This window comes from Felis catus, chromosome C2, assembly GCF_018350175.1.
Source record: "Felis catus isolate Fca126 chromosome C2, F.catus_Fca126_mat1.0, whole genome shotgun sequence".
NCBI lineage: Eukaryota > Metazoa > Chordata > Mammalia > Carnivora > Felidae > Felis > Felis catus.
The window spans coordinates 58,600,056-58,618,627 of NC_058376.1; the positions used below are offsets into that span (position 1 = coordinate 58,600,056).

Here is an 18,572-nt window from a genome sequence, read left to right on the forward strand (position 1 = left end):
GGGAGTTCAAGCCCCGCGTCAGGCTCTGGGCTGATGGCTCGGAGCCTGGAGCCTGTTTCCGATTCTGTGTCTCCCTCTCTCTCTGCCCCTCCCCCGTTCATGCTCTGTCTCTCTCTGTCCCAAAAATAAATTAAAAATGTTGAAAAAAAATTTAAAAAAAAATGGCACTCACGTATACACTATTCTGCAATTGGAGATGAGTTTATGGGTCGCCACACATCTTAACGGTGAGCACAATGCCTGGTGCATGATAAGGTTTCAACAACTATCTGTGAAGCAATTGAAAGATTTAAGAAGAGAAACCGGGGCGCCTGGGTGGCTCAGTCGGTTAAGTGGCCGACTTGGGCTCAGGTCATGATCTCTCGGTCCGTGAGTTCGAGCCCCGTGTCGGGATCTGTGCTGACAGCTCCGAGCCTGGAGCCTCTTTCAGATTCCGTGTCTCCCTCTCTCTGACCCTCCCCCGTGCATGCTCTGTCTCTCTCTGTCTCAAAAATAAATAAACGTTAAAAAAAATTAAAAAAAAAAAGAGAAACCGATCTTTTCTGGAAGTCACTTAGGGACAGGAAAGAGACAGCCAGATCAGTGGGATGTGCCCCTTCTCCTATTCCCAAGAAAAATTCTACCCATGTGTCCAATTCTTTTTTGCCTCTCAATTTAACTTAGTTCTGTAGATTTTTTTTTAATGTGCTTTGCAAACAATTACAAGAGAGATCGATTACAAGAAAAGAAGCTGCTGGTCTTGTTAGGCATTGAGACTCTGCACAGACCAAGTGGGGAACAGCAGGAAAAAAACAGCCCGGTGTGAAAAATAAAGACAAACTGTAAGGTTGTGGGCAGTCAGAGAAACGAGTGGTCAGCATACACCAGTGGGGTTTGAATAAATAGATTTGCTTTCCTTTACACGTGTTTGTGTCTTCTGAGGATGAGGTTCACGTTTTGTCTTTTCTCTTTTAGACGTGGGCTCTGCGTGGACTCCTGCTCCATCCAGAGTCTGGTCAGTGCTGAGAAAAACGAGAGAAGTCTCTCTGAGCCTTCCCTTCTCTGCTCCCGTTACTGTTTCATTGCTTTAAAATAACTAATTCATGCTGTCACCGCGCTGATGGCAGTGGTGTCCTCAGACATCCTTTCACCTTTCGGTTATCGTTAGAGACCATGTGTTCTTAGCCTCAGAAGGTAGTCCCCTCATCGTCTATTTAGGAAACCGAGGTCTGGAGAGAGCGAAGACTGAGCTTAGAGTTCCACCATTTTGGGGGGCAAAGTCCAGCCCATGGGGCAACTGCACACCATCAGTGGCCTCCGACTTTGGCAGGCACCCCAAGGTCCTGCTCAGTTCAGGCTTGGCTGATGTCTGGGAAGCCACAAAGAGCACAGGCGGTGAGGGGGGAAGGGATGGGTTGACAGGTGTCACCATCAGACTGTAGAAGACTCTCTGGGATGGTAAAGACCACTCAGTGCTTCCCCAAGTGCCTTGCAAAAAGCACCCTCTGTCTAAAAGGGGGAGAAACTTATACTGACCCATTTGACAGATGGCAGAACTGAGGTATGCTCAGATCAAATGACTTTCAAGTTGCTTTCTGAACACAAGAGGCTGGCTTGAAAAAGAACAGAGTCAGAGAAATGTGAGCAGAATCTCCTTCTCCCTGAAGGCTCCTGCGGTAACCTGGGGACTCATCTGTCCTGTTCTACCTATGCCCTTCCATTCCTGCGAGTATTCGAAGCACCCGTCACCTGCGGTTGTCCTAAAAATGTCAGCGTTTGCATTTATTGTCAACGGTAGATTTTCCTGACCCTGCCCTTTTCTTGTACCTCTCTTCTGTTCTGAATAAGAATTTACTCACGGGTTAAGGGATTATTTATAGATGCTACTCTGAACATAAAACGGAAACCACCAAACCTGCAGTGGCTGTATAAAATGTGCCTCTGTGTACTGGCCATGTACAGGTGTGAGACCGGCGAGGGGGATGGGAGTTTTCTGATTATATCTGTGCTCCCTCAAGGAGCAGTTTAGATCCTCAACCTCAGTATCTTATCCAGAACACAGGAATTCTTTCCCTGATGGATGACCTCTACAACCTAAATTGTGTAACATATTGTGTGTGTGTGTGTGTGTGTGTGTGTGTGCATTTTCAGGAAAAAGGGCTTCACAGCTTTCATGAGAAATCCTGAAATCCATGGAAAACAGGATCAGCATTATATACAGACATAGTAGGGATTCCAAAGCCCTCCCAAAGGGCTCTCCTGCTCAAAAATAAATCCTTTTGTAACCCCTCTAAATGTCACCGTAAGAACAAATTTCTTTGGTTAAGCATTTATGCTTAATGTATTGCTGATAAAAGGTGTATACTATTTGGGACAAATAATACTTTCACGGATAAGACTCAAATTTGTATAACTTCCATTGTACTAAAAAGTTATAAACCGGTCAACTTCAGTAAAGGTCCAAAGTCCAAATGAAAAATTCCAGTATAAAACCCAGCGATTGTGTTTCTCTCTCCCTGGAGGAGAGCTGGGTGACCCTGATCATCAAGCACATCAACACGTGATTTTCCTCAGACATCGTGAAGTTTTTTTGTTTCTCTTTGCTCTTTGAGATAATTTATTCAGGGTCTGTGGTAAATCAACTACATACATTAGATGCAGCCCTCCCGTTGATGGGTGTTAAAGCTGAGCCTTCAAGTTACATGCTCAAGGTCATAGAGGGAGAAGGAGGTAGAACCAGGATTTGAATCATTGATTATCTGACTCTAATGTCCACACTCTTTCCCCTAAGTGAACCCTGGCCAAGGGTCAAAGTTAGAGTTCCATGTGAGAGAACTTTGCTGAAAACAGGAAGTTAGCAGAGGACAAGATGCCCAGATGTGATTGGCTCTTAGCTGAAGCCCACCAACTGGCTGAAGTCTCAGCAAACCTGTGTTGGCACATCCAGCCTCATGGGACCAGATGTATTACCCTCATTGGCATTTAGCACATTTTAAATAGCAGTTATTTAACCTTGGTTAGTTTTGGGGCCAAAACAGTGAGTAAACACATAACGTATCCACTACCTTGTCAACAAACTTCTTGCTGTTTTAACATCCCTAAAATTAGGACAGTGGCCGTGGCTTAAAACAGGAAGTTGAGAACACAGGTGTGAATATAGAAATAGGCTAATTTGCTAATGATTCTTGGTCTCATATAAATTGTGGTTTAATATTTTCATGCCAGTTTACTGGTATCAGCTCTTATGAGTTACAAAACCCAAACACATTTGTGTTGAGTTTCTCTCCAAATATGATCATTTAGACCTGGGGTCTGCAAACTTTTTTTTTTTTTTTCCTGAACAGGGCAAAAAAATAAATATTTTTGGCTTTGCAGGACCTCAGTGTGTGTCAACAACGACTCAAGTCTTCTGTGTTTGAGCAGCCATAGACAGTATGAACATGTATAAGCATGGCCGTGTTCCAATAACAATTTACTTATTTAAAAAAAAAGGCACTAGGTCAGGTTTGGCCTGTGGGCCACAGCGTACTGACCCCTGTTTTAGGGAGTAGACAGAATTCTAGGAACAATGAGAAAAAAATTAGGAAAAATAATCAGAACATACAGAGAAAGGCTCATTGGAGAAGGGGTATGTGTGGGGGGGTGTTATTTTTCCCATGTAGACATTTTATTAATATTTTATACATGACATATGAATTAATCCACATATACACCATACAGTTAAATAGAGGCTCTTCTATGTAGTATGTTGGAAGAGTGTGGAATCGGGAGCCAGGAAATCGGGCTCTGGATAAAGTTCTGTCAGTAACTTGCAAAGTTGCATTGGCCTACTTACCCTCTCTGAGCAAAAAAGGGATGGTGGCATTAGAGTGTCTCCATAGGTCTTTCTACTCTACCATGCTCTAATGCTATGATTTTCTTACTAAGATATTTCTAGGGAGAAATACAAGGTTTAAAATATGGATTAAAATTATACTAAAAATTATATAAAAACCTGGCCTAGAACTTACTGATTCAACCCATGTAACCGACAAAGCCATGAGGGCCAAGTCAAAGGACACTATGCAAAGACCATCGCTGAGTGGTATGGAGAGGAACGCACCCAGCCTCCCCCTCCTCCCCCCGCCCCCTGAAGGCTCCAGGTGAAGAGTTGGGCCCACGTGTGGAATGAGTAGACCCCCCTGGCATGCTTAGTATGATGGGTAATGCTTCCTTGTGACTTCAGGAAGTAATTATGTAGACATTTTATGAGAAGAACCTGGACACAGGAGCAGACTCTTTGTGATGCTCCCAGCTGTAGAAGACCAAGAAGCCCCTCCCACCACTGAGCAAAGCAGCCAATTCCCAAAGCCATTTGGAATCAAAGATGGCCACTCCCTTCTCAAAGAGTGGTGTTTAGGATAAGTGGTTGGTCTTTGTAGGATGAATATTGAGTAGGATCTAAGGATCCCTGTGGTTTGTAAACCACATTCTGCAGAGATCCCTGTAGAAAGGGGTGGCGTGTGTGTGTGTGTGTGTGTGCGCCCGTGCGTGTGTCCCTTAAGGGCTCTGTGCCCCATGCCTGCTTCAACCAGATCTCTATACCCCCAGCTTTTATTTACTGGTAATTAGACAAGTTCTGGTCTATTTCATTTTAAACAAGAAACCCGAATCTCAGAAGGTAACATAGGCGGATGTGGCTGACGCAGGGAGTGGAAGGAGATTTTACCAGGAGTGAGAAGTTCATATTCATCTTCTGGGGAGGGCAAATGCCTTGGGGAGGAAGGCACATGGAGAAGTGCATACGACGTCTCGGTTCTTCTCAAGAACTCCCTGGGTCTCTTGGTGTTGGGGGAAATGTTCTCATAGTATGCCCCAGAGATCCCTGATGACCTTCTTCCGAGGACACTGTGATTGATGAGGGTGTAGGAGAGATCTTCCAAGGAGCTCTGGTCAGCATTATCCTGCTGGTGAAAGAAGAGCCTCATCAACAGTGGGTTTCTTGCCATTCCCTTTATATTCTAGGCTCAACCCAGACCTCACCCTGGGCAAAGTCTGTCTTCCATGACCATCTTTCCCCCCATCTCTTACATGTTTTTCCTAAATGGCTGTCCCCACTCCAACCCCTAGCCCAGGCTACCAGAGAGCTCATGCTTTCTGGAGTATTCGGCCTACTCAGGCATGTCTTCTCTGCTCCATGTTCCAGAGTGACCCCTGACCACTCTGTGTAATTCCCAAATCTCAGGCCCTGAAGGCAGCCTATTCATACATAACAGAACAATCTGGGGATACCTTCACTTGGCTGGGTTATGATATTTAACCACTCATTCTAGAGACTTTGGCATTATTAAAAAGGGAAACCACTCAAGAGAGGTTCCTAGTCAGCGGCATCTCAGGAGATAAAAAGCAAAGCAGCAAATCTAAGAGGGAGAGCCTGGATCTGGGACGGAGGCTTGGTTTTGGATCATGTCTTTGCCCCTCTTGTCAGTTGTCTGGCTTCGGGAGAATATCACTCAATCTCTCAGTTTTCTCATTTGTAAAACAGAGGAAATCATAGTGCCAATCTTAGAGGGTTGCTGTAACAGTCACGTGGACACTACAGGCAAAGCCCTCAGCACACTGGTGCCAACAAGGGACCCCGTATATATTAGTTCCTTTCAATAAGACGTATAACAACAGTGGTGGCGGCTGCTGCTGCCCTCGGGCCCCGTACAGGGTCCTGGGCTAGCAAGCATTGGCACCTAAAGTTTTTCTTTCATATCGAGCTTTGAAGGGGTCTTGGAGGCCAACTTCTGCCATCTGGGGTGTCCGCATTTCCGTCATCATCTCAGAAAAAGGTTCAGAGATGTTTGCATTACCTGGATGGGAGCAGATGACATTTCTGTATCTGGAGAAAGAAAATGCACTCAATGAATTTCAGGTCATGGGGAGATTTGAGGACAGAGGATGGGGAGTGGCGGGGCAAACACTCGGATATAAGCAGCCAGAGAGCCACATGATAGCCCATCAGGCTATCCTGATCTGCAGCACACCCCTGGGGAGTGACGGCACTATCTAAACAAGATACAGCAGAGCCATGCTGGGGCTGAGAGGCTGCATGGAGGGAAACACATTCGGTAGGGAATTGGAAAGGAAATCACAATTCCCTCCATCCCTCATACAAAATTCATCACAGACCCGCCCTGTACCAGGTACTGTGGAGACCAAGAAAAATCAGAAACATTTCCTGTCCTCAAGGGGCTCACAGGCTAGCGTAGGGGACAGACCAGGGCCTCAGAGGATCCACAATGCAAAGGAGGGCTGTGGTGTCTACGCAGGTGAGGGGATGGCCGTCATGCGGGGGCTGGTGCTCAAGAAAAGCTTGACAGAAAGAAACTCTCTCTCTCTCTTTTTCTTTTTTTTTAATTTCTTTCTTTTTTTTATTTGAAGAGGCAGAGAAAGAGCATGAGTGGGGGAGAGGGCAGAGGGAGACAGAGAATCTTAAGCAGGTTCTATGCCTACATAGGGACCCTACTCAAGGCTTGACTTGGGGCTTGACTTGGGCTTGATCCCACGACCGAGGCATCATGACCTGAGCTGAAATCAAGAGTTGGATGCTCAACGAAGAGAGCCACCCAGGTGCCCCTTCAGAAGCAAACTCTTAAATTGAACCTTCCCATTCCTGAATTTGCTAGCAGATACAAACAAAAGCAGGCCAGTTTATCAAAAACCAGCTTATTTAAAACCAACTGGCTCTGGCCCCTCAGTAAAGAGGCAAATGGACTTGCTCCCCCCTTCACAAACGCATCAGCTCGATCAGCAAACGTGAGCTTTCCCACGGAAGCTGCATGGTGCCATCCTACACTGAAGGTGGGTAAGCCCTTGCAGGCCACTTGATTTATTATTATGGATTTGCACTTCCTCAGGACTGACATCCCCGATGCTCCTATCTCCATAAATTCCCATCTAGGCCATCTAGGACGTCCCTGATTATCACTACAAAAAATGTCTCCGAGGGGCGCCTGTGTGGTTCAGTCGGTTGAGCGTCCGACTTCAGCTCAGGTCATGATCTCAGGGTTCATGGGTTCGAGCCCCGCGTCAGGCTCTGTGCTAACAACTCAGAACCTGGAGCCTGCTTCGGATTCTCTCTCTCTCTCTCTCTCTCTCTCTCTCTGCTCCTCCCCCCCTCACGCTCTCTCTCTCTCTCTCTCTCTCTCAAAAATAAAAAAGTAAACATAAAAAAAAATTAAAAAAAAAAAGAAAAGCCTGCAAGTTTTGGCATTAGAGGTCTTATTTCTACCGGGTTTGGCTCTGATGGAGATTGGGGTTTCCAGGAACCCATGATTCCCCTGGTGACGCTAGGGATGGGAGGGCCATATTATTCCTTTTTCATACTTTACAAAACTAGTTGATAAGACTCAGAGTGAATGAATTAGGCTCTGCTCTTTCAACCCAGGAAGGCAAAGTCAAAACTCCTTCATTTTTCTTCTTTAGAAATCCAGTGGCCTGTCCTCATGCCTACGCTTTCTCTCTTTCTCACACGTGATGCTATTTGCTACCCTCTCCTTCTCGAATTCCTTCTTCTTGGCTTCAGTCCTGTTCTGTCTCCAGAGACCATTGCCTCACCTCCTAAGTGATCTTCCAGCATCTGTTCTTGCCACTCCCTAACACAATTAGTTCTCTGCACAGCCACCCAGGCGATGTCTTTTAAGGCTAACACCATCACCATCACACCCACCCTTCTTTAAAATAGTCCTGCGGTTCTCAAGACAAAAGCCCCAGTCCTAAGCTTGACCACAAGGCCGTGCCCCTCCTGAGTGCTCTCTGTGCCTGCACTGGCCTCCTTGCAGTCTCTTGGAAGCACCTGGCACCTCTAGCTCTCCAGTTATTGTTCCCAGCTAACCCCTTCAGCTTCCAGACCTCAGGGAGATATGGAGTCACCAGCTCCTGATTCAATGAGCTCACAGTCTAGTGGAGACGGAGACCAGCAACTGGACAAATGACTCAGACCGATGTGGAAGGTATTACACTGGAAATAATGCCCAGGGAGCTTGGGAAGCGCGGAGAAAGGGCAGTTGGAAATGAAAGTCTATCAAAAGTAGGAAAGAGAAAGCAATGACTTACTCTCCTTATCAGACTCCGGCTTTGCTTCAAAACCGTGTGTTTTTTTCCTGAAAAAAGAAAAGGAAAGAAAATTGGTTGATTCAGTGTTCAGCAACTCTCCAAGGAAATTACACTCAACTCTAAAACCTTATCTTTGAGTCTTTCATTTGTTAAAGGTATACCCCCTTCAGCATAGGGGCAAACGAAGATAGATAAAAAGAAAAAGGAAGGATAAGACCAAGGAGAAATCTACACCTTTGTGTGTGTGTGTGTCTTTCTCCTCCCTTCTCCTTTTTCTAAGGCTAAGGTGAAATTGGTTTATAAATGGAGAACCATGATGATGTTATAGGTAACTATTTGGGGGATGTTTTCTTCTAACAAAATCTCAATTTCTTTTATATCATGTGAGATAAGGAGACAAGATTATTTCCAGTTCCAACCCCAAGCTCAGTCTGTGATCTCCAAGCAAACAAGCAAACAAACAGCTCCCATATGAACTGTTCTGTAGAGATGACGCCCCCACCCCAGAAAAACACAGTATAAATGTAATGGATGCTCCTTATCATCTCCAGAGATGATGACATGTACTCCAAGGAGCATGACTGTGTGTTCTGCTTTGCTTAGATGGTCTAGTTAACATCCTTATCAGTCATTTAGGGACCCTAAACTATTTTTAGGGTCTCTTTCACTCTCAAAGCTTTCTCAATGCAGAGGATGGATTCTATGACTACCCTGGCTGTAAGGGACAGAAATGTATGCTTCTGTACATGGGGATTCTGGGGCTAGCAGTGGGATTCAAGGGTCTTTCTCTGCATTGTAGCCAGTTTAATTCTTGCTTCTGAGGCTTTCCTGTTTGAGGAGCGCTTATCAAGACTATTGTTCCTGTTTCTCACCAAACTCAAATTGTCACTTCCCTGACTGACTCTCAGATGACTGTGTCGGGGTAGTGACAGGCTTCCACTGTGGCCACAGACAGTGGGCAGTTACAGGTGATTTAAAGCAAATACCACATTGAAACCGCACTTAGGGAAATAACTCATGAAATAATTCTCCACTCACCACGGAAGGCAGAGACAACCTTCAGCAATGTAGCAGTCCCAGCATCTAAAATAACCGTGAGATGACACAAATCACAATGTTGGTTTCTGCAGCTTTGTTAGGTGACTCTCTTCCCTTTGCCATTTCTGTGAAAAACCTTTTTTCTTACCCCAAGACAGTATTTATTGTAGATGACTTGGACACATTTATCATGCTAGCATGACTCCTTCCTTCCAGGACATTAACTGACCTTTTGAAATATGAAGATGATGCTTATCAACTCCTAATGAGGGAAGGGACTTTCGGCTGTATTCCCAGCAAAGGGAAAGGGCTTGCTCATGACTGATTTTAATGATTTGCTTGGACTCTTGTGATGAAGGACACGTGAGTTATCTCTAGGAAATCAAGGTATAAGTACATGGACATTTTAGAGATTTCTTTCAGGTATAGGTTATATAATATTTATATAGAGTTCTACAGCACTCTGAATTTCTCCAATTTATACCATATTATAATTGTTCTTTTGAAAAAAAAACACCTCAAAACAACACAGGCCCCAAATGGTGTCACTTAGACTGAGTTCTCAAACTGGTGCTTAATACATAATTTTTCTTGGGGGGGGGCACAATTGATTGAGAAAGAAAGAATCCCAGGAGGGGAAGAAGGAGAGAGAGAGAGGAGAGTGGGGAGAGAGAGAGGGAGAGAAATTGGGCTCACTCTAAGTGGAGATCGTGTTTTACTCAAAGTGGGTCTTGGGTTCACCGGATGTGGGACCTGAACTCACAGACTGTGAGATCATGACCTGAGCCAAAGTCAGATGCTTAATGACTGAGCCACACAGGTGCCCTTTAATATGTAATTTAATTGCAGTTTCAACCTCCTCCAGAAATGTAGTCTTAACCCATCAGCCAGGAATTCTTTAATCTATGCCAATGAGTCTGTCACTTGGGCCCTCTCCGTCCCCGTAAAAAAGTGAGATAATCTGCCTGATAAAGACACGTTGTTTTTCCCCTTAGAAAGTGGTCTCGCCTGGAATAATTCTTTTTTTTTTTTTTTTTTTTTTTTTTTTATTAGAGGTAGAGAGAAAGAACGTGCTTAAGGCAGGAGAGAGGGAGGGATGAAGGGAGAGGGAGACAGAATCTTAGGCAGGCTCAATGCCCAGGGCAGAGCCCCACATGAGGCTCATCATGAGCTGATCCAAAATCGCAAGTTGGATGCTTAACCAGCTGAGCCACTCAGGCACCCCAAGAAATAGTTCTTTTCTTTTGCTAATAACTTTTTTAATGTTTTATTATTATATTTATTTTGAGAGAGATACAGCATGAGAGGGGAAGGGGTAGAGAGAGAGAGAGGGACAGAGGATCTGAAGCAGGTTCCATGATGACAGCAGAGAGCCCGACTCGGGGCTTAAACTCACAAACCAGGAGATCATGACCTGAGATGAAGTCAAAAGCTTAACCAACTGAGCCACCGAGGTACCCCGCTAATAACTTTTTTAAAATTTAGTTTTCTTCACTTTATTATTCTTTTTTAATATTTACTAATGTATTTGAGAGAAAGAGAGAGGGAAAGAGAAAATCCTAAGCCAGCTCCACGTGGTCAGCACAGAGCCTGACTCAGGGCTCGATCCCACAAACCGTGAGATCATGACCCGAGTCGAAATCAAGAGTCAGTCACTTAACTGACTGAGCCACCCAGGGGGTCCAAATTCCCATTCTTCTTCTATAAAAACCTTCCATTTTGTGTAACTCCTTGGAGAGCCTCTCGACTTGCTAGATGAAGTGTTGCCTGACTAATGAATTGTTTAATAAAGACGACTAGGTTTTCAAATTTACTTGGTTAAATTTTGTTATTTAACAGTTCATTTGTTGACATCCTACACTAGAACATTAGTGTCATAGAGCTGGGGACCATATTTATTTGCCAGCACATGCCACAGTATGGAGCACAGAGTAAATCTATTTTCCATAAGTATTTCATAAAGGAATGAGTAGCCAAGAACAGAGCATCTCTACCTGGCTCAGATCCTCAAATCTACCTCCTTGATTCAAGGCATAGGTAAATCAACAGGACTTGTGATCTATTTTATGGCAGAAAGGCCCAGGATCATTTTGTGGTCAGATACCCAGCCTGAAGTCTAAGTATCATTCTGGGCATCTTTCTGAATTTGAATCATAGTCAGCTACCTACATAGTTAAATGTGAGGGTCCTTTATAAAGTACTGCATGTACCAGTAACACTATGTAAAGTGTAAAATGTCACTCAGAGATATCATCCCTAGTGATCTTCCCAAGGAGTTCCCTTGGAAAGGGCAGGAGAGGAGAAGCTATGGGCGTCAGCACGGCTGAGTGTTCTGACAACCCCTCGGATCTATGTACCATCAGAATTTGGGGGCTGAAAGGCGTTGGCTGTAGTTATTCCTCCCCTTTGGGCTACTTTCGGCCATTTGTTTATATCTCCTGTTTCTGTGGCTAAAGAAACGCTAGAAGGAAACCAAGGAATCTCACCAATTGCTAAGAAATCTGGTTCACGGAGCAGATTTGGAAGATGAGAAAAGACACTCAAGTTTGAGTGTCTCTGGAAACCTTGAGCCAGTTTCTTCGTCGGTAAAATGAAGATAGTTCCCCTGCTTACCTCGTGGAATTGTAAGGGTTAAATAAAGTTAAATGCGGGCAAAAGTTATTTTTAAACTGGTTATTTCCCCCACTCAACTTTTCTGTAACATATTCTTGCCCTTCGGCTTGGATGCTTTGGTCTGGGATGGGTTCAGAGAACCTCCCTGAAGGAGGCCAGATGCGTCTCTATGACACCAGGCTATGTGCCAGCAATTCCAGGCTCCTGTCTCTTACACAAAACTTCTCTGGCCCCCTGGTCCACCCAGTCTCTCCCTTGTTATAATGGCCATGGCCCTTCTGGTCTGTTTCATTCTTTGGACTGTGTGCTTTGACATATGTCCAATGATATCCCCCAAATATGTGATCCTGAGCTTGCACTGAAGAAATGTATGCTGCTGGGGGCGGGGGGAGTCTTTGGGCGTCTAACTCCTAACAGAAGCTTTGGCTCAGTGGTAGCTTTTTAACTGATATTCTTTCAAAAGCTTCTCCTGAAACCATAGGAAAAGTGCAGATAACTCTATAGGCCACAAAACAACTGGTTTTGTGATTTTTGGGATTCTTGGACCCCCGAGACACTAGTTTCATATTTGAGTGATTGCCTGACACTCAAAGGGAGTAGTCAGAAGAGTCTTGGTTTAACAGCATCAGGATAATTGCAAGTGTCTCTCTCCACAAACCTTTCAACAATCGTGATGATGTGGGAGATGTGGTCACCTCAGAAATAGAAACTTTGAGCTTCAAATGGAATGGCCAGGATGGAGCTTGAGCACAAAGGGACTTGAGTTAAACGAACAGAGACAGCAGGAAATAGCGGTCTTATTTCTAGTTGCTGGGGATCACACTAGGTTCCTAGTACATCTCCTCTCCAAAGGTTCAAAGTGTTTTTGTCTTGTCTTCACATTTACTGTTATTACGACTGATGCTGGGTCTAAGTAAGGTGCTCCGTGTGGAGTATGTGGAGTTCAGGACCTGACAGACTTCACTCTTCATGGGCAAAGGCCGGGAGGTTTCTTGGATTTGTTCTCACCTGGATGTTCTCTGTTTGAAGGTATGATTTTCTAGACCAGGGTATCTTATGAGTATTCTGTTGCCCCCTAAAACCCAATCTATCAGGAATGAGCTAAGTACTTCCTTTCCAGGCTTCCCACTTCAATTCACAAGTTTTCCAACCGCCATTTGTGTGTAGCCCCAGAATCGCCTCAGCTGCTGCTTGTTGCCCTCAGATCTGTTCACAGCCCCTCCTCGATGTACATGGCAGCCTTTTATTTGACGTTTTCTCCATTGCCATGGCAACAGCCCACCAACATTCTCCAACAACCTCCATGCACAACCAGTCCTAAATCATTTGTTCCCACATGGCCAGGATTCCTTATGGTGACCATGAGAGTATCAGTATATAGAGAAGTCTATCTGCTGGGCACAACATTCAGGACTGTATACAGGGATGGGGAAGGGTACTGGCTTTGTCTCATGTAAATCATCATCTTTTACAGCACCAAGGCAGAGAACAGGGGGCAAGAGGAGAAAAAAGGATTAAATAAAGAAAAATCTATTCATTGTTTGGGTTAGGTTTCTTCTGTATAACCATTTTTTTTCCATTTGTGGAGAATTGAGAGTATAGAGAAAAAGAAACTAAAAAATACTACTTATGTTTGTTTATTACTTTCTCTCAACCTCTCTCTCTCTCTCCATACACACACACACACACACACACACACACACACTTACTACATGTATGTAACACATGCATTGTATATATTTCATTTAATCTCAGACTAAATCCATGAGGTAGATATAATGATTCTATTTTTTTTTAACCAATGAGAAAACTAAGGTTGAAAATGTTAAGCAACTTGTCTGAGGACCACCAGTCAGTTAGTAAGACTCTGAGCTCCTCTCATAGAGAACTAGGTTCTCTCACTCTGCTCAGTGAGGGTGGGGATGGGATTTCCATGGCTTTTGTAACAAATCTGGTCTGGAGAACCATGATGAGGGTGTGCTGATTGGATGGTGAAGTTGAAAATCACATCCCAGTAAATATAAATATAAGACTTTAAAAAATTATATTAAGGGAGACATTTTATTTATTTTTATTTTTTTTAAGATTTTTGATTTTAAGACGGGGTGAGTGGATGAGCAGAAAGTGAGAGACAAAATCCCGACATAGGGCTCTACCCTGTGAACCATGAGATCATGACCTGAGCCTAAATCAAGACTCCTGGATGCTTAACTGACTGAGCCACCCGGACACCTCTAAGGGAGATATTTTAAATTAGCATGGAAATGAAGATGCTGAGGCAACTGATTAACTACTTGGGAAAAAAATGTGTGTGTGTGTGTGTGTGTGTGTGTGTGTGTGTGTGTATTTGACACCATATAGTGAATGTATGGGGCTGCATGTAAAGCAATAAAACAAACAAAAAATTATACTGTGGATTTGTCTTAAGAAGGGGAAAAAATTTTAAGCATAAATTGGTAGAAAACAAGGAGATTTTTAGATTTAATTCAGTTATGTTTAAGAAATAGTAAGCAAACAGGTGTGCCTGGTGGCTCAGTCAGTTAAACATCTGACTTTGCCTAAGGTCCTGATCTCATGGTTCGTGAGTTTGAGCCCCACATTGGGCTCTGTGATGTCAGCACAGAGCCTGCTTCAGATCCTCTGTCTCCCTCTCTCTTTTCCCCTCCCCCCTATGCTTTCTCTCTCAAAATAAATAAACATTTAAAAAAATAGTAAGCAAACATAAAATATCTGCATGGCATGAGATATACAGAAAAAATATTTTTTGTAATAAGAGAAAAGGGCTAATTTCTTCAAAGTACAAATAGCTTGTATTAGCAATAAAACAAAGCAGACCATACCTATCGAAATAACACCAGAATTCTTCACAGAACTAGAATAAATCATCCTAAAGTGTGTATGGAATCAGAAAAGACCCCGAATAGCCAAAGCAATATTGAAAAAGAAAACCAAAGAGGGAGGCATCATAATCCCAGACTTCAAGCTCTATTACAAAGCTGTAATCATCAAGACAGTATGGTCCTGGACAAAAATAGATGCTCAGATCAATAGAACAGAATAAAGAATCCAGAAATGGACCCATAAACGTATGGCCAACTAATCTTGGACAAAGCAGGAAAGAATATCCAATGGAATAAAGACAGTCTCTTCAGCAAGTGGTGTTGGGAAAACTGGACAGTGACATGTAGATAAATGAACCTGGGCCATATTCTTACACCAGACACAAAAATAAACTCAAAATGGATGAAAGACCTAAATGTAGGACAGGAAGCCATCAAAATCCTCGAGGAGAAAGCGGCAAAAATCTTTTTGATCTTGGCTGCAGCAACTTCTTATTCAACACATCTCCAGAGGCAAGGGAAACAAAAGCAAAAATGAACTACTGGGATCTCATCAAAATAAAATAAAAAACTTCTGCACAGAGAAGGAAACAATCAGCAAAACTAAAAGGCAGCCAATGGAATGGGAGAAGATATTTGCAAATGACATATCAGATAAAGGGTTAGTATCCAAAATCTATAAAGAACTTCTCAAACTCAACACTCAAAAAAACAAAGAATCCAGTGAAGAAATGGGCAAAAGACATAAATAGACATTTCTCCAAAGAAGACATCCAAATGGCCAACCGACACATGAAAAAAATGCTCAACATCACTCATCATCAGGGGAAAACAAATTAAAAACACAATGAGATACCACCTCACACCTGTCAGAATGGCTAACATTAACAACTCAGGCAACGACAGATGTTGGCCAGGATGCAGAGAAAGAAGAACACTTTTGCACTGCTGGTGGGAATGCAAATTGGTGCCGCCACTCTGGAAAAAAGTATGGACGTTCCTCAAAAACCTAAAAATAGAACTACCCTACAACCCAGCAATTGCACTACTAGGCATTTATCCAAGGGATACAGGTGTGCTGTTTCAAAGGGACACATGCACCCCCATATTATAGCAGCACTATCAACAATAGCCAAAGTGTGGAAAGAGCCCAAATGTCCATCGACGGATGAATGGATAAAGAAGATGTGGTAGATATATACAATGGAGTATTAATCGGCAATCAAAAAGAATGAAATCTTGCCATTTGCAACTATGTGGATGGAACTGGAGGGTATTATGCTAAGTGAAATCAGTCAGTCAGAGAAAGACAAAAATCTTATGACTTCACTCATATGAGGACTTTAAGAGACAAAACAGATGAACATAAGGGAAGGGAAACAAAAAGAATATAAAAACAGGGAGGGGGACAAAACAGAAGAGACTCATAAATATGGAGAACAAACTGAGGGTTACTGGAGGGGCTGTGGGAGGGGGATGGGCTAAATGGGTAAGGGGCATTAAGGAATCTACTCCTGAAATCATTGTTGCACTATATGCTAACTATCTTGGATGTAAATTAAAAAAAAAAAAAATAGTGGTGTCTTTGAGCTCCCTGCAGGTGTTGAGAGCTCAGGAGAACATCCCCTCCCAGCCCTCAGAAAGTTGTTCCATTTCTGAAGTCATGGTTGACTGCCCTGACTTCCCTTGATAAAGTCCTTCTGCCTTTCAGCTGTTCTCCACCAGCTGCTCGCACTGATTCTGGGGAGAAGGCCAAACCCATAAGGAATTGAACTTAGTGTCTAACACCTAGAGGCGCTTCATGTTTCTCAGTTCTTTACCCAGTTCCCTCCCCTCACCCAAAAACCTCTTTTTCTCTTTCTGGCTGCGTTCCTCTGCCCCATCTCTCCTGCTTTCCCTTGGGGAGTCTGGACTCACCTGTTTTTCCTCAGCAGAGAGTTCCCCATTTTCTCAGGTCTCCTGGTGACTTCCCCTCAGCCAACCTGCAGCTCTAGCGAGGGCAGCTCCCTGACTTACAGGCTGCTGTGGAGCTCGGCCACCAGTGCAGAGAGCTGAGAGCTGAAATGAGAAGTGTTCCTTCCTGCAGCAGGGAGGAGGACCCCAGGAGGAGGAGAGTCTGAGGTGCACGCATGAACAACTTCCTAAAATGTCAGAGATGGCAAAGGTGAGCAAATTATGCCACCCTAAGGTACGCCTCTTCAGTGTGTTGATTATTTTTTCCCCCAAAGTGTATTTATTCATTGTGAGAGAATGGGAGAGAGCATGAGCAGGGGAGAGGCAGAGAGAGAATCCCACGGAGGCTCTTGGCCCAGAGCATGGTGGGGGACTCGGACTTACAAACCGAGAGATCATGGCCTGAGCCGAAACCAAGTCCGATGCTTACACCACCCAGGCACCCCTGGCATATTAGCTATTTTAAGCTGGTTATGATATGGGAAACAAAGGCAAAAGGATATGCAAATAAATTTAAGTTTCCTTAGAACCTGCAGCCCATCGACAAACACTTGAGGCAGGCAGAGGATCATATTTCTCCAGGAACTCCTACCGCGGTAATGTTAAGGCTTTGCTAGAGGGAAAAACAACCTTAGCTTGACTGACAAAAGCGAGGCCCCCAGTATCCCTTGAGTCTTCTTCAGCATACGAAAATCTTTTGGAAACTTCCCCTTGCCTTTACCTTCCCCAACTCCAAAGTATATAATCAGTCCCTCCTCACAATCCTGGGGCAGATCTTCCTGCCCGTGGGTCTTTTCCCCACGTTTTAAGAAAATCACCTTTTTGCACCAAAGACGTCTTAAGAATCCTTTCTTGGCTGTTGGCTCTGGACCCACACCCCCTGCAACTCCAAAATCACATCAGTTATTTTTAAGAAGCTTCAGACACAGGGACACCTGGGTGGCTCAGTCGGTGAAGCACCTGACTCTTGATTTCAGCTCAGGTCATGGTCTTGCAGTTTGTAAGTTCAAGTCCCACATCGGGCTCTGTGCTGACAGCTTGGAGTCTGCTTGGGTTTCTCTCTCTCTCTCTCTCTCTCTCTCTCTCTCTTCTCTCTGTGTCTTGCTCCCCCCCTCCAAATAAATAAACTTAAAAAGAAACTTCAGGCATAAAACAAGCTCTGAAAATCAAGTGGAAATTACCCAACTGCAACAGACATTTACATTTACAAGGGAAATCTCCAGGTGTAAGGGTGTCAGGTGGGGGGGGGGGGGCGCTAAATCTCCAGAAACTGTTACTAGGGCAGAAGGCAATTAAATCTGCATAGCAGCATTACCCTAGTTTACTGTGCATTTTCCTCCTGCTTGGACTCTCTACCCCAACATTTTCTTTTGTCTTTATCTGAAAATGGTATTTAAGGTTATGGCTCCAGTCATTTGGGGAAGTTACTTAGTTTCTCTGGGTCTCTCCCTTGTATATGGGAGACATACATGTTGTTCAATTTTGTTTTTCTCCCGTTAATTTGTCTCATGTCAATTTAATTCTTAGGCCAGTCAGAATCGAGGATAAATTCTTCTGAAGGAATTGGGCTACTGGCCTTCACCAGAAGCCATTGGTCAATGAGAGCACTGAGCTCTGGGGAAGCCCTGTCTGCAATTACGGTCAGGCCATGGGAATTTTTCACTTCAGATTCCTAAATTTATTAAACCACTTTGTAGTCTTGGAAAAAAAAATCAAAGGGGGAACTTTGTTTTAAAGCAAGAAAAGTTTAAAACAAACGAAGTCACCCCATGGACCAATAGAAAATATTAACAAAACATATATCTGATAAAAAGAATTTATCCAGAACATACACAGAACTCTCAAAATTCACTAAGAAAACAAACACCCAGTAACGAAATGGCCAAAATACTTGAACAGACATTTCACCAAAGAAAATACACAGATGGCAAATACATACATGAAAAAATGCTCAATACCATAGTCACTAGGGAACTGTAAATCAAACCACAACGCGGTACTTTTACACACTTATGTTAAAAAACGGAAGTCAATTGGGGCACCTGGGAGGCTCAGTCGGTTAACAGT

General features: G+C 43.7%; 1 protein-coding gene across 5 annotated transcripts; it reads right to left on the minus strand.

Annotated features, from left to right (window-relative positions):
- Positions 1–653: 653 nt before the first annotated feature.
- Positions 654–16,634, minus strand: GCSAM (germinal center associated signaling and motility). 5 transcript variants are annotated; one of them, XM_006936038.4, is made up of 6 exons: positions 16,470–16,634; positions 9,100–9,144; positions 8,062–8,108; positions 5,817–5,845; positions 4,688–4,925; positions 654–1,001 (listed from the first exon to the last, which is right to left on the minus strand). In XM_006936038.4, the coding sequence occupies exons 1-6, from the start codon at positions 16,496–16,498 to the stop codon at positions 898–900; spliced, it is 492 nt and encodes a 163-aa protein (XP_006936100.3). In that variant the 5' UTR covers positions 16,499–16,634; the 3' UTR covers positions 654–897. The 5 variants fall into 5 exon arrangements, 4 of the variants coding, with proteins under 4 accessions (XP_006936100.3, XP_011284261.3, XP_019695267.2 ...); XM_011285959.4 differs by having other exon boundaries at positions 4,688–4,922; positions 16,470–16,633; XM_019839708.3 differs by lacking the exon at positions 9,100–9,144 and having other exon boundaries at positions 4,688–4,922.
- Between the last annotated feature and the right edge of the window lie 1,938 nt (positions 16,635–18,572).

Excerpts from the sequence above, each read along its gene's own strand:
- GCSAM (XM_006936038.4), bottom strand. The coding sequence starts at position 16,498 with ATGGGGAACTCTCTGCTGAGGAAAAACAG. Across the intron at positions 8,109-9,099 it reads GGTTGTCTCTGCCTTCCGTG|GAAAAAAACACACGGTTTTG; the intron begins GTGAGTGGAGAA and ends TTCTTTTTTCAG. Across the intron at positions 1,002-4,687 it reads ATATGAACTTCTCACTCCTG|CACTGACCAGACTCTGGATG; the intron begins GTAAAATCTCCT and ends CGTTTTTCTCAG.